General features: G+C 36.0%; 1 protein-coding gene across 2 annotated transcripts in view; it reads left to right on the top strand.

Moving 5' to 3' along the window:
• The window catches only part of LOC121860420 (importin-7-like), a 54,151-nt gene that overhangs the window by 23,776 nt on the left and 3,991 nt on the right, over positions 1–26,384 (top strand). Inside the window, exons 10-22 of one of the 2 annotated variants that reach the window (XM_042357572.1) lie at positions 1,569–1,757; positions 1,890–2,045; positions 2,303–2,471; positions 3,689–3,780; positions 4,206–4,349; positions 7,688–7,852; positions 8,499–8,635; positions 9,428–9,573; positions 10,636–10,701; positions 12,296–12,417; positions 14,047–14,185; positions 14,536–14,679; positions 17,685–18,607. In XM_042357572.1, the coding sequence (XP_042213506.1) occupies positions 1,569–1,757; positions 1,890–2,045; positions 2,303–2,471; positions 3,689–3,780; positions 4,206–4,349; positions 7,688–7,852; positions 8,499–8,635; positions 9,428–9,573; positions 10,636–10,701; positions 12,296–12,417; positions 14,047–14,185; positions 14,536–14,679; positions 17,685–17,749 (1,734 nt within the window). In that variant the 3' untranslated portion in view covers positions 17,750–18,607. Of the gene's footprint in view, positions 1–1,568; positions 1,758–1,889; positions 2,046–2,302; positions 2,472–3,688; positions 3,781–4,205; positions 4,350–7,687; positions 7,853–8,498; positions 8,636–9,427; positions 9,574–10,635; positions 10,702–12,295; positions 12,418–14,046; positions 14,186–14,535; positions 14,680–17,684; positions 18,608–26,384 lie in introns of those variants that run through there. The other variant, XM_042357571.1, reaches the window with a different exon arrangement.

Genomic DNA, 26,384 nt, shown 5'->3' with positions numbered 1-26,384 from the left:
ACTGTACAGTACAGTTGTACCCCACTTAACGCGGTCAATTGAACCCAGAGGGTCCTGCGTTAAGTGAAATCCGCGTTAAGTGAACAACAGAACATGTGGGATTAATTCCAATAGAAACCGGCCCGACCCCCAAACTCCACTTTTTGAAGGCACATACCTATGTTGTAGTAAAAATAACATCTTAATTTTATGATGGTACATGCACACAATTAATACTTAAGAGAAATAGAGAAATACAGTCGCCAAGTTAATGTCCATTCAAATAATGGACTCAACTCCCTTCCCCCCACCCCCCACCAACCGTCCCAAGGAGATGTGTGGGAAAACCACTAAATTTTAATAAATAATACCTCGGACTAAAGTTAGGATAATACAATTGACATTGCTGGATTCCTTGTAAGACCAGGAATATTTTGAATATAAATGTCATATATTTTGCACAAAAGATAACATAGTTACCTAGAGAAAAATTTTTATCTAAAAATTGTATGTTTAATGCAAAATATATGATGTTTATATTCAAAATGATCATCAAATTATAAGAATTCCAGCAATGTAAATTATATTCAGACCGGATAATTTGTATGAATTTTATGAGCTAAAACAAATATCTTCAGTTAATAAAAAAAATAATAATTCTTCACGGGGTAACAGATGGTCGGTCGGTCCCTCCCTCCCCCCCACCCCCCACCAACCGTCCCAAGGAGATGTGTGGGATAACCACTAAATTTTAATAAATAATACCTCAAACTAAAGTTAGGATAATATAATTGACATTGCTGGATTCCTTGTAAGACCAGGAATATTTTGAATATAAATGTCATATATTTTGGACAAAAGATAACATAGTTACCTAGAGAAAAAATTTTATCTAAAAATTGTAAGTTTAAAGCAAAATATATGATGTTTATATTCAAAATGATCACCAAATTATAAGAATTCCAGCAATGTAAATTATATTCTGGCCGGGTAATTTGTATGAATTTTATGAGCTAAAACAGGCAGGGTGGCGGGTGGGGCAAATCTAAAAATAGCGTCTCGAGCCGGACACTCACCGCGTATATGTGGAGAAAATCCGTGTTAAGTGAAAGTTCAGCTCTGGCGAGGCACCGCGTATATGATAAAACGCGTTAAGTGAAACCGCGTTAGGCGGGGTAATACTGTATAGTACTCTATTACTGGTATCCAGTACTTTGTATGTATTGTACAGTATACTTTTTTGTGAGTTGGAACCAATTACCCAGTATCCCATTGACATAATAGATTCAGTTAACAAAATTTTCGGTTAACAGCCGACTATGGAACCAATTGTGTTCGGTAATCGGGGGACCACTGTACTGCATTAAAAAAAAACTTGATACCCCAGTTTTATTGGTTTTTGTTTTCAGTAAGGGGGAATTCCAATTTCTTAACACAACAAAGATTTTTAGGTATTTGATGAATCAGGTAACATTTAGGTCTGTCTTGAATACTGTCCTCCTCTCCCCCCCCCCTTATATCAGTGTATTTAACATGAACTGAAATGAGAAGGACATTTTTCTTTTCTTTCATAAGAAAAATATTTCTAGGCTTGTTGGATTCTACAAAACTTTGATGAGATTAAGTTTAAATCGGACCAGAACATCGTGGCAGCGATGAATTGTATACAAAATGCCTTACTGAATGACCATGATCTACCAGTGAAGGTAGAGGCAGCCATGGCACTCTCTGCATTCCTGGCTTCACAGAACAAGGCTGAGAAGATTGTGGAACCTAATGTAAGTAATCCTTGTGGTATGCAATGTAGTGACATACTGTTTCCTTGTATACAACGATAGCTTTCCTTCATTCCGCTACTGTGCAGTAATTGGTGTATAAAAATGTTAATAGTTTTCGTCATTACTTCTCAGATTCGACCAATTGTTCAAGAACTACTGAAGGTCATAAAAGAAACCGAGAATGATGATCTAACCAATGTGATGTGCAAGATTGTCACCACGTACACTGATCAATTGACTCCAATTGCTGTAGAAATGTGTACCCAGTTGGCAGCAACCTTCCAACAGGTGACTGGACTTCTTTTTTTTTTCTATTCGTGCAATATGAATTCTCATCATTTAAATTTCATACATTGTCATTAACATCATCTCCCTACCAGCTTAACTACCCTTCTACTAATACTGCAGTGAAAGACACTCGGTGGCATATAATAATTACGAAGGTTTGTATAGTTTACTTAGTACTGTACCTTGTTTTGTACGGTACACTGCTATGTAAGGCTCTTTTGTCTTGAAAGTGTTTGAAGTTGTCAAACTCCTTTTAGGTGGTTGATGCTGAAGATGGAGCAGATGAGAAGGCCATAACTGCAATGGGTTTGCTGAGCACAATTGAAACTTTGATTAACTGTATGGAGGAGAATCCCAAGATCATGGAACAAATAGAGCCCATCACACTACAGGTTGTTGGCCTTATACTCACCAAAAATGTAATGGGTAAGTATACAGATATGTTTAAACATTTGAAATCCAGAGTTCTTAACCTTGGGTGGTGTGAACTGATTAAGCTGGGGCCTCAAATCCAGATGGAAAGAGTGTTGTTCTAAAGGGGCATCATTGGGAGCACCTCAAAACATTGGTCTTTGTTTACATTGTTCCTAAGCTGCAATTTCGTTGGCTTGGAATGGTCACATCAAGGCTACCAAGAAGCAGATTGGCTGATGTACTTACTTGCCACCTACTCAGCTAACATTCAAAGCCTTAATAAGGTCAAGGCCATAACATATGTACAGTATGTGGCATCCTGACTTACAGCTTTGTGAAATGTTTTGCAATACATAAATTTTGTTATAATACCATAGACTACAGAATGGATGAAGAGGGTGCATATATGACTGTCATTGGATACAAAGATGGAAATTCTTGAGAAATTAAAAAAAAAATGTGAATGGTTTATACCAGATATGTACAGGAGACTATCATTTTAAGATCTGGCACAAAAATATGGCTGAGGAGTTTATTAACCCCCTAAAGTACTAACCCCCAATCATTAGATGTAGGGCGTTTCCTGGTTTTGCTTTCAAATTGTGCTTTATTTTGCTGGGAATACAAAGTGAGACAATGGAACTCATTGTTTACCCAAAGGTGTTGGACTGTGATGAGTTGAGACTGTGCAGCTCTCTCTACTATGCAGATTGCACCTCATTGGACATTATCACAATCCATGTTCACAGTTAAAACCCCCTTACTCTACTAGCCAATCTCCCTGAGCTAAGAACATGTGCATGTATCAGAGGCACAAAGGTTAGGTCAGTGCACATAGTTACATCATAGTGAAAAATGGCTTTACTGAAGTCCATTGTTTTTAACAGGTGTTTCCAGTTGGGCCAGGAGTAGTCTGTTTCTGAAATGTTAATGGCCATGTCAGGTATCCGTGTAAGATGTATGTTCTAATTTGAATAGTGTTATGCTTACTCTACCCATTTATATTAATTCACACATGGAGATTAATCAAACTTAGCTCAAAATTTTCTTGTATTAATTATGTACTTTTCCTTATTTCAGATAGAATGAAATACATTAGTGTGAGGTACAGTATACATGTTACACCCATGTGAATGAAATACAGAATTGTGATGTGTACATGTTACACCCATGTCCTCAGAACTGTAGGAACATTGGTAGATACATTTAATATTTTTTATTTATTTCAGAGTTTTATGAAGAGGCACTTGCACTCATCTACAGTCTCACGAGCACACGGATATCTCCTGACCTTTGGCAGTGCTTTGAGATGATGTATCAGGTAGGTGGGACAGACAACACTCTGATTTTAATACATAGTTGTCACTTGCATTAGTTTCTTTTGCCATATTGGTGTAAAAACTGAAGAATGGCACAAGGAATTCATGGGATGAAGAATTCCTTTTTGAGACAAATTAATTAAAATGTATGGACTATGTGGTGTTGACATTTGGATCATAAGATGAATTTTAACTTATTAAGGTTATATCATTTATAGGAATCATGGGGTGGGGGGGGTAGACCACGTAAAAGATGAGTAAGGCCTTGCATGATTTGGCTATTGATAGTGTAATTTCTGACTGTGTTTTTAGATTTTGCTGTCTCTTCTTCTCTCCTATTACATCTGTTAAGAATTTTTTGGATGAGAAATATGAAGTGTGAAATTGAAATATTAAATAGAAATGCTACCTTAAAACTGTATTGCAGATGTTCCGGAATGATGGCTTTGACTACTTCACGGAGATGATGCCGGCCCTGCATAATTATATAACAGTTGACCCAGAGGCATTCTTAAGTAATGAGGCTCATCTTGTTGCTGTGTATGAAATGTGCAAGACCATATTAACACAGGTATGATTAATATAGAATAACGAAGTCAAAGGTGAGGGAGAGCGAGATAAATTGTATTCATGTGTTTGTACACCCACTTGATTCTTGCATCATGGAGAAAGGACCTTGAAAGATTGGAACAACATTTCTGATAAATTGATATGTTTCATGTATGTGTATTGTAATTGTAAAATGCTCTTGCTGTTGCTTATGATCTGTCACAAATTATACCAAGGAAAAATACTTGGCTAAGGTTTCTTGGATTGTTTTATTTATGGAAGTGTGGAGGAAATTAGAGAAAGAATTGAATTTTTAGGTAGTGGAAAGGACAAGAGAAGTAGGTACAGTATTGGTAGTATTAGGACACAGTGTAGATGATGACATAACTAAAGAAGAGGGAAGCAGACAATAAAGTATTAAAGGAAGATAAATAAAGAGATGTGCTGAAAATTGAGGAAGAAATCATAGGTTGGGACTACAGTACATGTACTATTTGAACCAACTCTTATGTATGGTAATGTAACTAAGTTGTCTAAGAGTTACGATAGATGGAGATTGCATTAGAGATGGATGGTTTGAAAAAAATTAGAAGATTTTAGAACATTTATAAAGTAAAGAATAGAAACAAGAAGTCACTGGTAAGTCAAGTGGAAGACAAGGGCTTATGGAGCCCCTGTGGAGATTGGCAGGAAAGATTTATGACAGTTGAAAGCACAAGAATGAGAGAGAAAGAGAAGGAAATGGAGCGACTACTGATAGAGATATATTGAGGAAATTAACGTGAATAATTGGTAAAAAGGGTATATAGAGATGAAGGGAGAGAGGAACTAGGGGGAGGGGAGGGAGTGTGGGATGTGCAGTACTAGGAAATTAATGCAGGGGGTTGGACATGCAGAAAACAACACAGTACAGTAAAGCCCCGAATAACGACGGTAATGTGTCCTCCAATATTGCAGTGTAAGGTGAATCATCGTATCGCGAATCACTAATTACCATTAAAATAAAGCAATAATAATGAGATGTGTTCCCAAGAGTGACCTTTTCATATCTTTTGTGTGGCTTTTTACTCTCTTTTCCCCCCAAAACAATACAATTAATGAAAATTGCAAACTATATTCTTTAAATAATGTTTCTGAATGCACCTTATACAATATAAATGAATAATAATATGGTCACAAGAGGAGATGGGACGCCATTGTTTTTGTTTGTGTTTACAGCCGGGAGTCCGGGACGATAATTCTACACGAGAAAATGAAGAAAATAAGACCCTGGTTGTAGCTGTAGTAAAATTAATGTAAAAAAAATGAATATATCTGTTATAAGTAACTTTATTTAATGGTAATAAATGGAACAATAGAAGTAGCTAACCACTAATGGCAAAGGAAAAAAAAAGATGGATTGGGAACGCCAACATATACGTGCGCATTTAAGGATACCGCGCCATTTATCTTCTTAAGAGTATGTACAAAAGATTCATTATTGTTTATTACTGAATATGTATGTGGTTGAATTAATCTATATATGTGCAAAATGAACAATTCAGTTCATTAATACATAGAATATTAAAACACACAAGAGGATAAGAGACGGCATTGTTGTCAGTGTTTACACCCATAATGTCAGTATCTGCCTGAAACTGAAGAAAATAAGACCCTGGTTGTTGTTGTAGTAAAATTAATGTAAAAAATGTGTTTTAATTAATGTTATTTAATGTACAGTAGAAGTAACCACTGATATTAAAGAAAAAGTGAGACTGATGGTGGAACGCCAGTGTATACATGCGCACTCAAGGAAACATAGTCATTTATCTTCAGAATATGTACAAAAGATTCATTATTGTTTATTACTGAATATGTATTTGATTGAATTAATGTTTATATATATATGAAATGAAAAATGCAATTCATTAATAATACGTAGAATATTAAAACACACAAGAGGAGACAAGACTGCATTTTTTTCGTGAGTGACTATGGTTCTACATAAGAAACTGAAGAAAATAAAACCTTGGTTGTAGCTGTAGTGAACTTAATTTTAAAAAATGAATACCGGTACCTGTATGTATGTTTTAAGTAATGTTATTTAATGTTAATAAATGGAACACTAGAAGTAGTTAACCACTAATATTAAATAAATAAAGCGAGACGATTGGGAACGCCAACGTATGTACAGTAAGTGCGTACATGTGAAAACATATCATCATTTCTCTACATATGAATATGAAAGCAACACTTATTTACTGTTCATATATGTTTTAAATAATATTAACGAATGTAAAACAAAAATTCTACTCGCCAATGGTGGTAAAGTCTAAAACATAAGGACAGCCAATGAATATTGTGTGAGTTTTTACTCAGATGACGAAGTCATCAGGTTCAACTCTGGCTGAAGCTGTAGCTTTCCATAAAGCTGTTGCTGAAACTGTTAATGAACCTGATGTTGAAGCTGCCTATGATGCTGAATTTGATGGTGTAGCTGAAGTTGATGGTTTAGGTTAGGTTAGCTAATAAAGCTGTCGAAAGAACCTTGCACAGTTGCTTTCTTTCCTCATTATACATCTTTATGTAGTGGTCATTTGCATTTATTTAAATTTTAATGCATTGTTCTGTTAATGGATCCACTTCAGAAAATATGTTCACTGCTTGCTCCATATAATATCCACAGACCTTTCACCTTTTTCATATTGTTTTAACACATCTAGTTTCTCGGCTAAGCTTATACACTTTCTATTAGCTTTTGAACCAACACTACCATCACTTGCTCTCTTGCTCATGTTGAATAGGGATGCAAAAATGCTGTAAGAAACCTCAGAAAGTTTTTCTCCTGTTCCTGTTCCAGATGCGTGAAAACAAAAGGCCCGCCATGCTCCGACTGTTGTTTACCACTCATTAGCAAGGCAGCTTCTTTGCACAAGGTGCTCTTAATTTTTTTTTACATTAAATTTTATATTTTTTTTATCATACATATCAGGATTTAGTTATTATTTATATGAAAATGTAATTTTATTTTATTTTTATTATATTTTGGCTGTAAATACGAATAAAATAAGGACGTAAATTGAATTGGGTCCTAAGTTAACTAGGGTTTTAAATATGAAAAGTTGTTGGTCGAACTGTTGTTATCGGAGGTTTTACTGTATATGGGTGATAAGAGAGCAAGGCATCAAATGGTATATGTGGATGTCACATTAGAAGGAATTGATGAAGAGTGAAAGTCTGCTCTTGATTCTGGCTCACCATCATAGTGGGATAAAACTTGTAAAGAGTGAAAAAGATCAGTGCCTGGAGGGATACAGTGTGTGTGTCTGCTGATAATTTTCCCAATGGATCTTTAGTATATAAATTTTCATTTATTTTAAGGATTGTTCAGAAGATGATGAGTGTCATGCTGCCAAGCTGCTCGAAGTGGTGGTTTTACAGTGCCAGGGACGCATCAACCAGTGCCTGGGATCTATCATTCAGCTGGTAGTAGAGAGGCTGCTGCGAGAGGTCAAAACTACAGAGTTGCGCACAATGTTGTTACAGGCAAGTGTTCCACATTGACATTTGATCTAAAAGTAGTGTTGTGGAAATACAATAATGGGAGTCTGAGGTAGTCATGAAATTTTCTATTAAGGAATGTTATGGAAGAGTATTTTCTCCAACATCTGTTTGAAAGTAGAAACCTAGTTTTTAGTGTGGCTGCATGATGTGGAGGATCATTTATACAAGACTTCTGTGCTGTAGTTGTCATTAGTGGTCAAGGATGTTCTACCTTTTACCCTTCAAGTTTTTGAATTGGTGTTTCTTCAATAACCCTTTATTCATTTAATTTTATATGTGAAATTTAACAACATGACAGTAGGTAATCTGTGTAGTATTAGACAGCACTTGTTGAAGATGCAGTTCAGGTAGTAAGTGAAATCACAGAGATATAAATAACCTATATAATATTGGGTAATTTTGTTATTCAGAGAAAAATTGTGTAAAACCTTACAGAAAAGTGGATATAGAAATATAATTTGAATGTCACTTAGCCAGAATGTTTTGAAGATATGGCCCATAGAATATATGACAGATGTTAGGTTGGTGAGGATAGTTATACTAGGATTGTATATGGGAGATATAGACTAAACAAGCCATTGTCTGTGGATCTTTCAGAACGCAAAGTAAAGATATGGTTTTGTTTCAGGTGGTGATAGCGACGTTGTATACTGCACCAGACCCCCTGTTGCAGGTGCTCGAGTCTACAACTTTACCCAACACAACGACAACTCTTACATCACACTTCATTAAGCAGTGGATTCATGACACCGACTGCTTCCTTGGGTGAGCACAATAAAATATGTGCATAAGGTTGTCTCTAGTTTGTAATGAGCTACTGACTTTGTTTTAGCTCAAGTTTGTAAAGTAGAATAAGAATTGTTCTACTATCTCTAGCATTTGCATTTAGTGTCCAGGCTTGGGATAAAGTAGTTCACATGGTGACAGTAGTGGGAAGTTTTGACATTGGTGGTAACTGGTAATTTTTTCTTCATTAAACATACTTAAAAATATATCAGGAATCATAGTTTTGTTCCTGATTGAAGATACCTTTTCTCTATTATTCTCTGTCATATAACAACCTTTGAATGGTGTTCTTGCTATGTCATGGCACTTGAGGCTTTGCAGATTGATATTGGTGTAAAAATACACAAACAAGCTTAATTTGTCTTTGGATCTACCAGACCACATGCCTACAGTACAGTTTATAAACAAAAGAACTTGAATCAGGCAAGGCCAAAGGCGTACCTGATGTAAATATAACCTGCTAATGCTTGGTCCACATAATTAAGTATGGCAAATTAATTTTGTTTAAAACATTTGATATACATAAACCAGAACCCCGTTATCTTACCTTTCCTCAACCAGAGAAAAAAAAGTAGGGGTGCTGTAAAAAATTTCTGGCCTCCCATTTTGAGGTTTGCTATGCTTAATAAATGGCGCTCATTTACTGGGGGCTGTTTGGTCACTAGGTTGTTGCTTATATTACGGTTAATCTGATGTTGCAAGATTTTTTAAAATTTAGAATTAGAGAAACACTAAATGCATCAATGGCTAAAGTTGTCCTGTCCTACTCAGACTTCATGACCGAAAAATCTGTGTCTTGGGGATGTGCACGTTACTACAGCTTGGTCCAGAACGCTTAGGGGTGCTACAAGAATGCCACAAGGAAATTCTACCAGCGATGCTCTTACTTTTCCAGGGTTTGAAAAGAGCCTATGCAGGTTAGTTTTAAGAAATGTGTTAATTCTTTGTCCAATTTTGTTATTTATATGTTAATTAGCCTTATCTAGTAAATGAAGAGGGGTATTTAAGAATCATTCCCAAGGCCCTGATTAGATGGAGGGAGTTCATTTTGACTGTAAAAGATGTGCTTTGGTATTCCCTTTCGACTGCAAGTACCCAAATCTAGATCATCTAAATTCACATCAGCCATCATCACCCATCAGTATCAAATTTTTCACCATAATCCCCCCCCCCCCCATTCCATTTTCTTGCTCTGAATTAGGCACTTTTTACCAGTCTTCCCCTTTTCAGTCTTTCAGAATATGCATATCTTGTAAGTTGATACAGATGCACTCTACCTGACACGTTTTCCTCTTCCACATCTCATTACAGTGGGGTATGCTATAACGAATCTAATTGGTTCTAGAACCTTGTTCGTTATAGCATTCGTTCGTTATAGGATTAATCCGTTCCAGGCCCCCAAATACAACCACTTAACACTGAAAAATATAATATAAAATTGTAAACATTGTAAAAAAAGTGCATAAATATGCATTTAAACCCCTGAAATAAAGAATATCATTAATATTTGTAATAAAAAAACAATAAATTAGAAAAAAAAAAAAAAAATTTTAAATAATTTTCGTTGTAGGAGTTTCGTTCGTTATAACATTCTCAATTTTATAGGTAAAACCGTTCGTTATAGGAATATTCGTAGTAGGATCCGTTCGTTATAGCATACCCCACTGTAGTTTTCTCTTGCATATTCTCTGCCCCATTTACCCCACATAGTGCTCCTAGTGGTTTCTAAGTTGTTACATCTCTTGCAACCAGAGTCCATGGTTTACACCCATATAATAATGTTGGTATGACAATTAACCTGTACATTGCCTTTTTTTTAGCTTTGATGTGTTTCTTTCTTAGATTTCATCCCCTATTGATTTCCTTCTTTACACATTTCATTTGCCTACACATGCACTTCAAATATCTAAAACACACCACAACTCTCATCCCTCTCCATCTATACTAATATAGCTAAACTTATAAAATTTTCTTTACAGCAAAAGCTAGTGAAGAGGATGATGACGATGATGATGACGATGACGATGATGGAGACCTTGAACATGGTAAGTTCAGGGATTTCTGTCAGTAGTGGAGGCTGGTGGGAAGGTTGAGGATTGACTGTATTTCATTTCAGTGTTATAGGTCTTATTATTCATGTTTGTAAGAAACCTTAAAGAAATGTATGACTTATTACAAAATATTTAGGAGTTTACATTTTACAATTTGGCTTCAACAGGTTGCTATTATGGTGTCTGTAATCTCATTGAAAAATTGTAACTGGTGTAGCTAACATTATGTCGTGTCATGATATAAAGAATTGGATACTTTAAATTGCTCTAAAATAAATTGTCAGTTGCTTGTGAAAGAAGATAAAGGAGAACTGACAAAAAATGGCAAATCAAAATTAAGATATAGAAATGTTTCATTCTGACAATACATAAATATTTATAATGCAGGGTAAAAATATTAGCTATAAACTCAAATTTCTAATTCAGACAACAGGTTATCAGCCACATGCAATCAGCTTACTTTCAACTCTATGTACCCTGGATGTAGTGGTAAACTTAATTTTTTGTACATTCTATAGAAGAACTGGCACTTGAGAAACAAAACACCAGCTGCTATTATTATTATTATTGCAGTAATCCCGTGTTTTTTGCGGGAATTGCGTTCTTGAAACCCCCGCGAAAAGCCCAAACCGCGAATACTCTTAGGAATCACTGCACCTGTGGCCACCAAACAGCTCAGGGTAGGTCATGCACTTCACCATGCCATGCTCTCAACTCACGGCCCAGTGGTCACACTGGTCACTGATGCACTGTACCGGCATTTACTAACATCTTTATTTGAAACTAATCATATTGTAGTATAGGAATGGAAAAACGTAAACACAGTTATATACAAAAAATGTTTATTTACAAGCAAATAAAATTTTTTATTTGCTGACGTCGGCAACACCTGCATTGCCAGCCTCTCCCTGCTGTCCCGGCGTCTGCCCGCCCTCACGCAGTCACGCCAGCCAGCCAGTCTTCTTCCACCCACATTCCTCCACTTGAAGACTTGTACAGTATTCTGACAAAAGACACAGATGAATTGTCAGTCTTCACCACACCTCAAGCCATAGCTCATACCACCTCTGAGCTTGTACAATAAAACTGTTTTTTCCTTTAAGGTCTCATCACTATTCTTGGTCACTTTGGAGTCTTTGCTAGTAATATTTGCCTTTGATGAGGCTGGCTTACATCCCGGAGCCATGTGGGAGGACAAACAGAAGAGGTAATCACAGTACGGTAGGCACATGTGGACTGAGGCTTCTTGGAGCAGCGGGTGTCTGAGGCGAGAAAGGGTGGTGTCTGTTTGCCGCACCTCACGGGAATATCGAAAATGGCGCGAAATTAAAATTTTGTCTTTAAAGGATATGTTATATATAGCATATAATTTTTTAGTAAAAAAAAATGCGATAAAAAGCTTCGCGAAAAACACAGGATTACTGTATTATTAATATTATTATTACAGTTCAGTATTCCATAATTCCAGTAATTTGAACTGCAGTCTTGCCTAAATGTTATAAATATAATGATAGTTGTGTGTTTTATATCTCCTCAGGTGTGAATTGTTTGAATGTCATGTCTAATTGTACCCTTGGCCTGACTACAGAGGTACTGGAGAGTGACGAGGACGAATTAGATGATGTTGGTGACGAGTACTTGGAGAAGCTGGAGGAGAAAGTGAACAGAGCATCAGCTGCTGCACCTTTCACCGTCAATGCTTGTATACAGGTTTGTCTATTTGACTGTATTCATTTTAATATTGCAAAGTGAGAGGATATTGATTTGACTTTGCATGTCCAACCATCTCATTCATCCATTCACATAGTGTGAACAAGGTGTCTTTAGAGTTGGTGAATGTGTATTGACAGAACCAGACCAATTGGCTCTATGTATAAAGTTCTAGGTCTGATTAACTTTTGGGGTGTCATAGCTCATATGTCAAGATACGGAATACCAAAAATCATATATAAACCTTACCAATAAATTTTTACTACACTTCTACTGTGCAAGGTTGCCCTGTAGTATTATTTGTGTTGTGTTCAGTAGGGTACCCACTGCCCGAAGTCGGGTTTAATTGTGGCACAAAAAAATTATAATAGTGGTGGCAGAAAATTTAAGGATTACACTGACGTTTTGTACAGTCCACCCAAAAACATTCTGCACCCCATGGTCTGATGGCCTCTGCAACGATCACTGACTGAGGCGATGTTAATTTGGTAAGGTTGGTATTTCTGGTTGGGTGATGCATTGTATAACCAGTATGATGTATTTTTTATATCACATATAGTTAATACAGTGATCCCTCGGTTAACGATTTACCTTCCATAAGATTCTTAACTTCGGTTAACGAGCAATCCCTCGATTAACGAGTTTTTTTACAAGCCGACCTCAACATGTTTTTGCTTGCATTTGGCGGTCCACCAGCTGTAGTATTAGTCTGCCAATACAGTAATCGGTTTTAGGGCTTAAGTTTCTTACTATTTTAGTAAATATCAAGAAGTTTATACTATTCAATAATTTGAAAAGTTTAATATTAAATTTTTTTAGTCATTTTAACAATTATTGAACATAATTGAAGGTAAAGAAACTAGTTTCTGGCGCGCCATCCAGCCTGTTAACACACAAACAGGCGTTAGTCTCTCTCTTTTCAGTGGAGGTAACATCTTGCTTGAGACTCTCTTCAACGAAATGCTTTTTTCTGTTTCCAAGCAAATTATTGGTCATTTTGAAATTTATTTTACATATTGTTAATATATAATGCAGTGCAGTGTTGATTTAAAGAAAACAATCTTCAATTACACCAAGAGAACTAAAATTTTATGGGTGAAATAGCACCATGGGGTGACTTCTCTTCCACCCCATGCCTTCTCTTCTCCCTTCTCCTCCACCCCCATTATAATTCCCATCATCATCATCCAGGAGCCTTCTACATACACATCTCAAAGTAAGTGTACTTTTCTACATTTTTTGTTGAATTTAGGCAATTTTTGGTGAGCTGGAACCAATTACCCAAACACCCATTGAAACAATGGTTTTGGTTAACGAGCAACCTGCTGGAACGGATTGTGCTCGTTAACCGAGGGACCACTGTATAGAGAAATTAACAGGAATCACCCGCGTAAATGAGTGTTCAGAGTTCTTGGTCCGGTGTGTCACATGTATAACACCATAAAGGTGCAGAATTTATTTTTTATTTTTATTTTTTTTTTAATATTTGCTAATATTGTGTTGCGTATATTGTGAAACGTCAGGCTGATTGAATTCAGTTTCTTTTTTTCTTCTTCTGTTGAAGATTAACAGAAATATTGAGTTTGTGTGAGTAGCAGTTGATTTATTCATTGATGTCAACCATTGCAGGATGACGATGATGACGATGATGACGAAGAAGGACTGGATGAAGAGATGGATGAGACAGCATTGGAGTCATTCACAACTCCTTTGGACAAGGATGAGTGTGAAGTAGATGAATACTGGGTGTTCAAGGAAGTCATGCAGAGTGAGTGATTTTATTCTCTTCTAATCTTTTTATTGTTATCATGTAGGGTGGCTGAGAGCATGAGCCTATGTTAATTATCATTCAATGTTATTCATTGTCTGCTATAAATTATTCTCTGCTTTGATGCTTATCTTCCTTAACAAAGTCTTGAGATATTCCCACAACTCAACAGCTGAGTAATACAGGCCCTTGTTAGCCTTATATAAAGAGAGAAATAAGTTAAAAAGAATTTAATTGAATTTTAATTAATGTAGAGTAGGAGCAGAAAATGTTTTGAGAATTGAGAAAAAAAGAATAACTTGCAGTTTCTTTATCATGTATTTAAGGAAGTAATTCAAATCTCTCTCTAGATTTACAGACCAGTGCTCCAGTGTGGTACCAAGCACTAACAGGAGGTCTAAGCGGAGATCAACTTAAAACTATGCAGGAGGTGGCTACCTTGGCAGACCAAAGGCATGCTGCTGCTCAGAGCAAAAAGATTCAGCAGAGTGGAGGTGAATTCTGTTTAGCTCTTACTCACTAGAACATAAGTCATGTTAAGGAGCTTTGGTCTGTGATTCAAGGGCATTTCTGGTTAGAAGCTAGATCAGTCTCCTGATGTATGAAAGTAAGGCTGTAGAGAATCTTAGTGTTTGCAGTTGAGCCACAGGTGAGAACAGGTAAGGGGTTTTGTCATCACAAGATAGTAATACCATTTAGGTGAAGAGCTCCTCATATACAGTACTAAATACTTCTCAACCTACATATTATCCAGGTTAGTGTGGATAAATTATGATAAAGCATGTACAGGGTAGAAGTTTTATAGAATGTATTCTACACCTTAACCCTTAGACTTCGGCGTCGTAAGACCCGCTGGAAACCCCCCCCCCCATGCTGGCATATTTTGATAAAAAAAATAATAAAATAAGATAAATAAAAATGTCCATTGTCACCTTATAAATGGGTTAATCAATATAAGAAAAATACCAGAGGAATATTCTTACATTAAACTTTTAATGTAACACGGTTTGGGAATTGTCTGGAGTGTTGCTGACCAGTGTGGAATGATGAAAGATGTATTGTTTGAAGCTGCTGCGCACAGCTCAGAGCGAGTGGGAAGTGATAGACACACAATTCTAACTTGAAGACACTTTGTTACCATATTTCTATCATATAGTTGCTACAAAACACAAAATATTTCTATTTTCCTCAAAAGAACTGTTAATTCTGAACAGTAAGAATATTCAGACCACAAAACTTATCACAATTTTGAAATACATACACTATTTACATGTACTTATACTGAATTTAGAACTTTTTGATCATGTGGAAGTTTGTGTAACATGGAATGCACAAGGCAATTCCGCACTCCTTGAACCAAGTTGCCATATCTTTGCACCGTGGTTCACAGTGGCTGGGGAGGTGTGGAGGGGGAAGGACTGTCAGTCTGTAGGCCTCTCACTGTCTTTACTGCCTCAACAACCTCAACATGATCTTGGCTCTGTTTTCCTCCCCATCATTGTTTTCATCACCTGTTACTATATCAATTCCACTCAAATCGAGGAACTCTTGACGAACAGCACGACTCTCAAGCAAATGCCTTCACTTGTTTGTGCTTGCGTGTGGAGGGGTGAAGTGGGTCTTAAGAGAGGTCTAAGGGCGTGCATCTCACAATACTGGCGGGTAACTGACTATGTGGCACGAGTGTTGAGATAATTACAGGTATTCCTCGACTTACGACCACCTGGACATATGACCGCCGCAGTCGTATAAAATATTTTTCAAATTACCTATTTTCAAGTCCCGACATTAGTGATCACGCTGTGTACCGACAAAATTTTCGTTTGTAATTCTCTTGAAAATGGCTGGCAAGTTAAAAGTAAGAGTTCTCGTGGTGCTGAGAAGAAGAAAAAAGAGACCCCCATTTTAGATTTTCTATGTATTATTTTCGCCTTTTGAACTTACGACCTGGTCGTCGGTCCGGAACCCCGTCGTAAGTCGAGGAGAGAGTGTACATGCAAGTTGAGCTGCCAATTACACATTTATCCCATACAAAGTATTTCCTCCCGCCTGGACATTCAAAATATGTCTGGAAATTAAGAATGCTCAGGAATGTCACCCAGGCTTTAAGGGTTAAATTTCTTCATGGTAAGTGTGTAGAAAGAGAAAATTTTGACTGTATGAGAGTAAGTTCTATTTCTCCAAAGATTGTATGTATTGCATTTTTTCTTTATATTTATGGTTTATTCCATCTACTGTAAATATTAATGTTTACAGAAGATTCATACTATACAGTACATTCGGTAAAAAAAAATACCGTGCAGGTGGGGTTCAATAATTTTCCAACTGAACATTCCCATTGTCTCGCGAGGGTTGGTAGGCCTGAATGCGAGACATTTCATACTTAGTTTGGTAGGCCGCAATTAGCTATTTCATTGACAATATTGAATTACTTTGTTACAATATGATTGGAGAATGTCAGTACAGTATATCTAGATAAGTTAGACTGTATGTGATATTAAATGTTCCACACACCATGGACTACAGTAACCATGGAAGAAAATGAGTTGCCATATAGGAATGCATTATATGTTTGAAAAAATTAGTGGATATAGTAAAGGTATAAGATTATTTTGCAACTGAGTTTCGAATCAGTATTTGTATTGCTACTTCTCTTTGGGGTAATGCCACATTGTCATTCTTTGTTCATATTGGAAAATATACCAAGCTGTTCCAAAACATCTGGATAGCTCCACAGTTTTGCATGCCGTCATAATGGAACCCAGCCTAACGACTTTTTACCATACAGTCGATAATTTTGAAAGGTCTAGTACCGGGTATCGTTTCAGAGTACCGGTCTCGTTTCTAGCACGTTTGGCCGAACCCATACACGCGTGGGGCTACTAATGCGAGGAATGCCTCAGGGGCCTTTTTGAAAAACTTCGTTTGTAGTGTCAGTTTGTTTTGCGCAGGAATTATAACGGTAATTTTTTTACTGAATTGTACATACATGCCAAATATTTAAATTTGGGAGTTCTGTTTTCATCTAATGGTATGCCCTTTGCCTCTGACCTTTGTGAATATTGACTAAAATTTATAGAAAACATGAAGATGATCTTAGTAAAACTTATTTCAACAAGAAAATTTTTGGTAAATGTACAAAAATGGTGACTGCTGGTTGATGAAGTAAATTTAAAAGGTTACAATAAAACAATTTGATGTTTCTAAAATAATTCCTTGTGCTACAATTCTTTCTCGTAGTTTGTATTTTAAAGTTACCCTGTACCAGTATGAATTATCTCAACTTTCCTCTTCAGATGTGGCAAGACATTGTAAATTATCACCCATTTGGAAGCCAGTGCAGTATTATTCTCAAGATGACTTAAAGTTGTCATCTCTTTCACTTCTCAGTTCAAATAAAAGCCGAGTAGGATAAAATTATTGTCAGACCTACTTTCCTTTAATTTTAATTCTCCTATTGAATTTCTGGTTTGAAAACTAAAACTGAATTATATTTCAGGTTACAACTTCCAACAGACAGCAGTTCCTGCGAGCTTCAACTTTGGTGGATCTTTTGGTTCTTAATCCAAGTGCACAGAGTAGCTTGTGACTGTTTATATATGTTTATCCTTTATTTTATTTTATTATTTTTCCTTCTTTATTTTCTCCAAGAGCCTTAGACATATGTTGTAGGCATGATTGAAGAGTCAGCTAATGTTTGGGCAGTACGTCATGGTATATCCCTCTATTCAGTGGTGTTTCTCCACACCTCATCAACTGGAGGCCTCTGAGCAGGTGTTCATGAATAGTCTAAAACTTACTGTTAGTCTTACAAAACTTATCTAAGTGTGCACATATTTTCTTGATACTGACAGTAGCCTCTCATGAATCCTTTCCTCATTCCCCATCAAATAGCTCTTTAAAGAATTGGTACCATAAACCACCTAAATGTTTGCTTCTCTTTTTTCATTTTAGTATTATTGTCTATTATAACTACAATTTTATTCTTTAATCACCTGCAGGAATGTGGTCTGGGTACACTGCCTCGGTTGTCTAAGGTTTATGAATACAATGTTATTTATTCTTCACGATGTACACACGGGATCATTTAAGTTGTTTTTGAGGAATAACTTTAATTTGTTGTTTTCATTTGTCTATGCAACAACCCAGAGCATCCTCTGGTATTTTTGGCCCCTTTGGCTTTGTTGTCCATATCTGCTGTCCCCCAACTGGAGCACAGGAATGATCTATGTACAAAAGAGCAGCCCCGCCTCTGGAGCAGACCACCTTCTGTTGTTGGTGTTCGGCTGGCTGAGTCACACCACCCAACTCGGCCTTGGGCTATTGGTGTTTGGCTGGTATTGCTCAGCTTTGAAGATAGAGACCTCTGAAAAATACAGTTTGTTCTGTAGGTCGGTGTGAGATGAGGTGGTCCGGGCTGCTCTCCACAATAATCCCTGGAGTTGATTTAGATGATCCTCTCCAATCATTGAGTTTTACTTATGTACCATCCAGCATATACTGTTGTCTAACTTAACATGTTTTTTTTTTTTATTATTACTCTTTAGTAGGTCTGGGTTAAAGTATCCATCTTTTTTTTCATTAATCATTACTGTGATTTTTGTGATGTATATGAGCAATTTTACATTTATCACCAAGATTATTGTTTATATTATAAATAACAATTGAACTAGTTCCGTGAACAAAGTATTATAGATGAAAATGGCTATTTCCCTGATTGAAGTTAAAGGGTTGATAAATATTGCTGCACTAATTGTTAGTTGTGGCACTCCTATTATGTTATATTAGATGGGTGACTGGTGTGCTGTGTGTTAAAGACTACATTTAATTTGCCTTACTCAGGCATGTGTCGTACGGTGCACTGGGATATATTTTTGACGTGATACTCTTACCAGTTCACCCTCTACCTGTTACTTAACTCAATCAAAATTTGCATTCTGAGATTATACTTTAGGCTTGGTGACAAAGGCTGTCATAATTTGTTAATATAGTGTGATGGAATAGTGAGTTCTGGTGTTTTAGGTTGGTTAATTTTATGAATAATGAACTCTTGCTCTGTGATGTTTGTACTGTAGCACTTTTATTAATTATTTCCTTTTTGAACTTGAAATAGATAGGCAAATGGATAGAATGTCAATAATGTGCTTCTTTAGGAAGATTGTGTTAAGCACCATCAGATGCAACCATCAAAGGTTTTTCTTAGGCAATTTAAATTGCCGGTGCTCTTTTGATAATTTGATGACATTCTTGTGTAACCAAAGCCACCAAAGTTTCCAACAGTAGTAATTGGAGTATACTTCATGTTCATGATGAAGGTATCATCATGTATTAAGGTGTTGATTGTCAGGGCACATGTTTTTTGCTGTCATTTCTGCAATATTTGTGGGAAAGTTGGATATGGATTGGTTTAACATTAAACATAGGTAGGAGAAAACCTCATCTGTCAGAGTACATGTTATATGTTAATAGCTGCATTATCTTTTATTTCATGTTCATATTTATAGATTTGCCACATGACAGTTTTTCTCCTGGTGATTTAAGTGGCTCAGGAAGTTTGTGTGTAGCAGCTATATGTCTTGTTTTGTTGTAAGGATCATCCCTGTTTCACTATATGGAGGTGCACACAATGTTTGCTGCCTCCACCACTATCTAGTCCACTCACTCTGAAACCATATTTGTTGAGCTTCTGGTTTTTTTTTTTATTTACTTTATATATATATATATATATATATATATATATATATATATATATATATATATATATATATATATATATATATATATATATATATATGTATATATATATATATATTTATATATATATATATATATATATATATATATATATATATATATATATATATATATATATATATATATATATATATATATATATATAAATAACACCAAGAGTGTTACATATTCTTGAATTATATTGAGAGGGAAGATAATATAAATCCATTCATTGTCTACAATGTAAAATTATTTAATGAAAACCTTCCTTTCAAGTTTGTGCACGGGTGTTTTTGTGGGAAGCTTGGACACTGCTTGTGTGTCATGTACAGTAACTTAATAGAAGCTCATAAATTGTACAGTCAAGCCTTGTGCAGACTGTGCCAACTATTGATATTTTTAAAGGCCATCTGTGATAATCTTTCTTGGATTGTATTCAACAAGTTAATAAATTTATATTTTGAACACTTAAGTTAAGACACTCAGATGTATTGCATGATGAGATTCTTAACTGTTAATAGCAGGAGAAAGTGATTAAACATAGATGAAGTGTAGTAGTCATTATAATCATAAAGTTTCTCTTGTGTTTGGTCACAGAATTGCACTACTAACAAGTATGTTCCAGATTAAATTGTTACACTACGTTTATGTTTCATTCACAATGCATACTCACATGATGAAGAGTGTCCTTCAGGACCCACGGACATGTTCCGTAGTTTTGCTCATTGTATTTTATATCTACACTAATCCAATGTACTTTGTTCATATAATGTTGACATACTGTCCTGTTTATGTTGCTCATGTGGTTTTGTCATACTGTCCAGTGTGTTGGTGTTTTAGCATTGTCATACTGTCCAGTGCACATTCCCATTTGGAAGTGTCACAGTGGCCTTGGTCCGCAGTAGCTTGTGCTATGGGCCTTGTAAATACAATGGTTATTGTAAGTAGAGAGAGAGATTATATTTTTATACAACAAGACGCCACCCCTGCGGAGACAACTAGCGATGCTAGTCGCCGCATTGACCTCCATTAGCTGTTGCTATGGGTCAGTGATGTCCCTGCCTCGTTTGGTTGGTCTCTGACGCTCAGTACTTCCAGCACATTAGGTTATATGGGGATCATTAATGTATATCATGTATATATATTTTCATCTTCATAGATTGCTACCATGCATTATTATATAATAAGGTGTATCTATGGAACTATTGTAAAAATAATTTCTTTTATTAATTTGTAAGTGGTTCTTTGTTGAATTACTAGTTTTTTTTTTATTCATATGGGACATATTTAAACTTAGGAGTAAAAGTTAGCTGTAGCATCTGTAAGTGGAAATGGGCATTCTTGAAATATATTGAAATTCATATATTTCTCCTTGTGATCTACAGTGTACAGTATATATAAAAATGCCTTGGTGAGGAATCAAGGTTGCCATTTTTTTAAATCCATACTTATAACATTTGGTTTAGGATCCCAGCAATAAGGAGTGCACTGATGGTGCCTCATGTATAAGGGTAGGGAGACAATGCGTGTACTGATTGCCAAGACGACTAGCCATCATGGCGGGGCGTGGCAGCCCTCATGGACACGCGACTGTATTAGCGCTGCTACGGGTCGCATTATTTATTTTGTTATTCTCCACTCGTAGGATATTGACCACTCATCATTGTCGCTTGCCTAATCTTATCATATCTACCATTATGTGCTGACCTTTAATGATTGTAGCATTTTGTTACTGTCGCCACATTCTTGATGTCTTTATATCTCATCTTGTACTGATCATCGTCATTGGCACCTCCACCATCTCTCATTGTATTGATTTTTCTCATGGTCTTGTTGCAGACACCGTAAGAATCAGTCATGTTGCTTTAATAAAATTAAAAGCAAAATGAAAACATTTTATTCCCTCCCAAATTGAAAATTTATTAATATACAGTACTTGTTTATGTAGAATGATACTATAAAATTAGGTGAGGGAATGTTTTCTGTGGGTTTTATACTTGTTAGTGCAAATGGAAACTATAAGACAATGCAAAGTCTGAGATCAAATTACTAATGAAATGACCAGGGAAATAAGGTCAAAGATCAAAGGTTGCTAAATATTTTATAATAAATAGCCATCTGAAATACATTTAATTCATGATTTGGGTAATTGATTTGAACCTGGACTTAAATCAAATCAAAATATTTCAATGAAACATTTTGAGTTTGTGAGATCGAGTCCGAATTCTTTGGGGATTTGGCGGGGTTTGAATTCAGGATATTTACAGATCTTTACAGGGGTCCAGGTTGAAGCCTAAACGTTTCATAAATTAAACAGCTGTGTTTTGTATAACTATTATTGTTTTAAATATTATTTACATGAAATATTGCAGTGTTGTAATATGTATTGTACTGTATATGCATCAAGTATCTGCATTTTAAATTTGTCCATGACTAAAGTTTTATTCTTTCACAAACTCAACTATGGCATTGTATTTTTCAGTGGCCTTTCTGTACCTGCACTTTTATGCTTCACTTGTTCATACATAAGTGGCATGGAAGTGGATATGCATTTACTTGGACTTTGCCTTAACTTTACCAAGGTTGGTAAATCTAGCTTCATGTATGATTTTACACTTGGCATTGTCCATATTTGAATTATTCTCCACATAATACTTACCCAGCATCATAATGCTCCTCAGCGTATGCATTGACTTGCCCTTATCTAATACCTGTAGAATTTTCAACCTGGATAATGATAGGGATAACAGGCTTTTTCTTAGCACCACTACACTAAACACTCACTTAGATATTTGTTGGCTGCTTGTGTAAGAGCAAAATAGGGAAACTCGTAGAAATAAAAGAGAAAATACATCACACAACTGTCAACTTCATAATGGTGGACAATGACAAAAGTGGTAGTATTGGTTCTAGCAGTGTGGGGAAAACAAAGCAGCAGGCTTTAGGAACTCTAAACTGTTTTGGTTAGCCTTTTGAATGTTAGGGTATTCAAATTATGTTTAGATTTGATATTTAAACATGAGATCTGCATAATTATTTTGTAATGAACTAATATATTTATATTGGTTACCCTTGTGTAATGAGGATGGCCGGTCCTAAGGCCATCTAGGCGTGAATTTATTTAGGGTGTAGAAGGTGTGGAAACTGTCACCAGCACAATAACCACACCCTGAGTTAACGAGCAAAGTGATCCAGTGTCAAAGAAATAGTCCGAGAAGACTGGACAGTTATACACAAACACAGTAATATCTCCGTTAGCCAGAATCCCTCTTAACCAGATCTCTCCGATAGCCGGAATTGAAATTTTATCAGAAAATCATTCCCGAAGCCGTAATTTTCTGGATTGTGAATGGCTTACCAGTGGGACACATTTTCTGGAAAATTCTGAGAAAGTTTCTCCAGTACTGTACTGTACCTAGAAAATTCCAGGGATGGGGGATATTTTCCGGGTTGGAGAGACGATGTAAATGCACAATTTCTGGAACTTCCAAGAATATTTTTCCTTTAGCCGGAAAAATTTGGGGATGAGGTATTTTTTCCGTCTTTGATAGTCGTCTCGTTATCCGGAAATCTCGTTTCATGAAGTGCTCTGCACCAATTGTTCCAGCTAACGGAGATATCACTTGTATATATAAAGTGTAGATCTACTCTGGTTACAATAGTGAATGGTGTTTGAAATGAAATACTGTACAGTAGAGCAAATTTTATCAAAAACACATCCAGATTTTGCAAAGATATCAAATGTGTTTTGAGGTTTAATCATGTGATTATCCCTATTTAGTGCACTCGTGTACACAAATCATGAAGGGATATTTACAAGGGTATAAGATTATATATTATACTGTATCAGGAATAGAGAGTTTTGAGTTAATGAAAATTTATTGTAAAAATCTCAGACATTGGAGACAAGTTGTGTTGGTTCAGGAACAAGGTGGTGTTGATCAATGTTGGCAATAAGGAATAGGAGGGAAGGGTTTTAGGAGAAAGGAAGGAATGTGCTTGAGGCATTCATGGATCTAGACAAAGTTTAAGTGATAACAATGTGGGAGGGTTTGAAGGTGAATGAACTACAGTACATGAAAAATGTTTGAATGCCAAACAGTTTTCATAGGGAGAGTGAAGTATGTTGGGAGGAGAAATTAGTCATTGAAAATAGATTCGTGTTGCTGTGGTTGTGTAATCATGGGATTTACAACATTTGGGTATAAAGAGGGGAAGGCAAGAGAAATGGAGAGGGAGCAAATTTGGTAAAAAGAAATGTTCAGGTTGTAAATGGGAGGCAAATTATCTGCTCTTTATAGATGATGCTGCCTGGGTGGGTAATTCAGAAGAAATTTTAAGTGTTGTGGAAGTTTGTGAGCTGAGGAAGTTAATAATGATTGTGAATAAAGGTAGTGATGAAAATAAGTAGTGAAGGGAGATAAAAAAAAATAAAAGAAGGAAGTGAGACATTCAAGCATCTGGGAATGGAGCAGTGGGTAATAAATCATAAAGTAATAAAAGGAAAAACATTATTGTATAAAAGCTTTATGGTGAGAGTGAATTTGTGAAAAGAAGGCTAATTGGATGTACTGTATATGGGAGTGGAACATGAACTCGGGATGCAAGGGAAAAGAATAAATTAGAAAGGACTGAAATTGGCTGCTTGAGAGCAATGGGTGAGAATAAACACAAATTAGATGTAAAAATGAAAAGTGTTGGATGGAAGATTAACCCGGGTTTGGTTACATAGTATGGACACAATACAAAGAAAACGAAGTGAAAAGTTGGTGAAAACCGTAAAATTCAAAGGTGGGTAGTAGGAGAGGGAAGACCTAGAAAGAGATAGAAGGATGGGTGAACTAAGTACTAGAAGTGAGAGATGGACAACCAGAAAGTAGCAAAGCATGTGAGTAATAGGAGAATACAACATCAAGTGGATTGTGGAATTTGTATTAGATCCTGTACATCCTGTAGTAAAAGACTTGAAGAGTGTATATACAGGTATGTAGGTGACCACTAGGAAAGAAAAACGTGTTTCTGCTTCTTAGTGGTTTCCTGTAAGGAATTATATGGTGACCAAGACCTTCTGAACTTGGAAATCATTAGTTCCCAAATGCCCTCTTGTGGTCATGCCCAGCAAAATGCAGTGCACTGGCATTGCTTAATGCCAAAGTATGTGATGAAAAGGTTAAACCACTTATGAAAAGTTAATCTCGTAGTATAAATTTTGTCAGTCAAATCACTGAGAAAGTTCATATCTTACTGGAAGGAATTAAGGTTTCCAGAAATTTATCATACAGTTGTTGGGTTATTTCTGGTTTGGCCTGTGAAAATAAAATGTTTAAAGTCAGTTCAATATAACAGTGTTTTGTACATTCACTGAAAATGTTTTTCCTACAATGGATCATAACACATTTAACATTTCTGTTGATTTTGAACAGTGGTCTCTAATCTGTTTTGCAGCCCTCTAGCCTTTTATCATTTGAGTGAAGTTTCGAATTAGTGCATTTATATAAATTCCTACATTTAAAGATGGTGTTTTTTTAATATTTGATTTTGTTAAACTGGTTATTAACCATCTTATTAATTTTCCCATTAGACCATTCAGTGTGGCCTACTTACATAAAATGGTTGGTACCACTGATATTTGAGCATGTACTAAATTTGTACATAGGTGAAGTAGGTATGTCAGACTGGCAGCTGGATCAGAGAGAGATTAAATCTTTGATTTGTATGAAATAGACCCATCCCTATTATAGGTATCACTTCAATGTTCATAATCAATGCTTATCTCAATATTAACTGAAGAGCTGAAACAGTACTTCGTGTATGTTTGAGAATGTAACTGGTGGGGCTTGGAAATAAGTTAGTGGGCAAAGACATGGGTGATTGCTTGCTCAGTCCAAGTGCCTTGGGTAATTAATGGACTTCCAAATTTTCCATGTGCTAGTGAGTCCAGTATTACGCCTCACAATACCACTGTCTATATTATTACTGTACCTTAATAACTAATTTGTCAGTAAATTCTCAGGATGCATATGCTTAATGTACTTCTTTTTGGTGGCATATTCATTATTGTCCAGTGTCCACATCAAGAGGACCAACATTAATTTTGACTATAAGAGGTTGTGCACACTTTCACACCTGTAATGCCTGGACAACTTTTGAGATATAAGTGAAAATATTAATGAAAAACCTTCTGTACATATTGTAATTACGTAAGTACAGCATTCTTCTATATTATGAAGGGTGATTGAAAAGTCTCTGTGCACCTGCATTAAATAATAGTATAATTAATCACTGTTCTTACAGTAAATGTAGATATAACAAGGAAAACTGTACTGTACTGTACAATACTCGTGCTATTAATTACTGCAGATGCACAGGGACCTTTTGATCACTGTGGTACAGTCTTAGGTGGAAGGTGAGGTTAAAATCCTGTAATTATAGTTACAGTATATGCCAGGTTGCAGTCACCTTAATG

This window comes from Homarus americanus, unplaced genomic scaffold (genome assembly GCF_018991925.1).
Source record: "Homarus americanus isolate GMGI-L3 unplaced genomic scaffold, GMGI_Hamer_2.0 scaffold28051, whole genome shotgun sequence".
In the NCBI taxonomy this organism is placed as follows: Eukaryota; Metazoa; Arthropoda; class Malacostraca; order Decapoda; family Nephropidae; genus Homarus; species Homarus americanus.
Note: the sequence above shows the minus strand (reverse complement) of the source record. Positions and strands in the feature narration are given on the sequence as shown.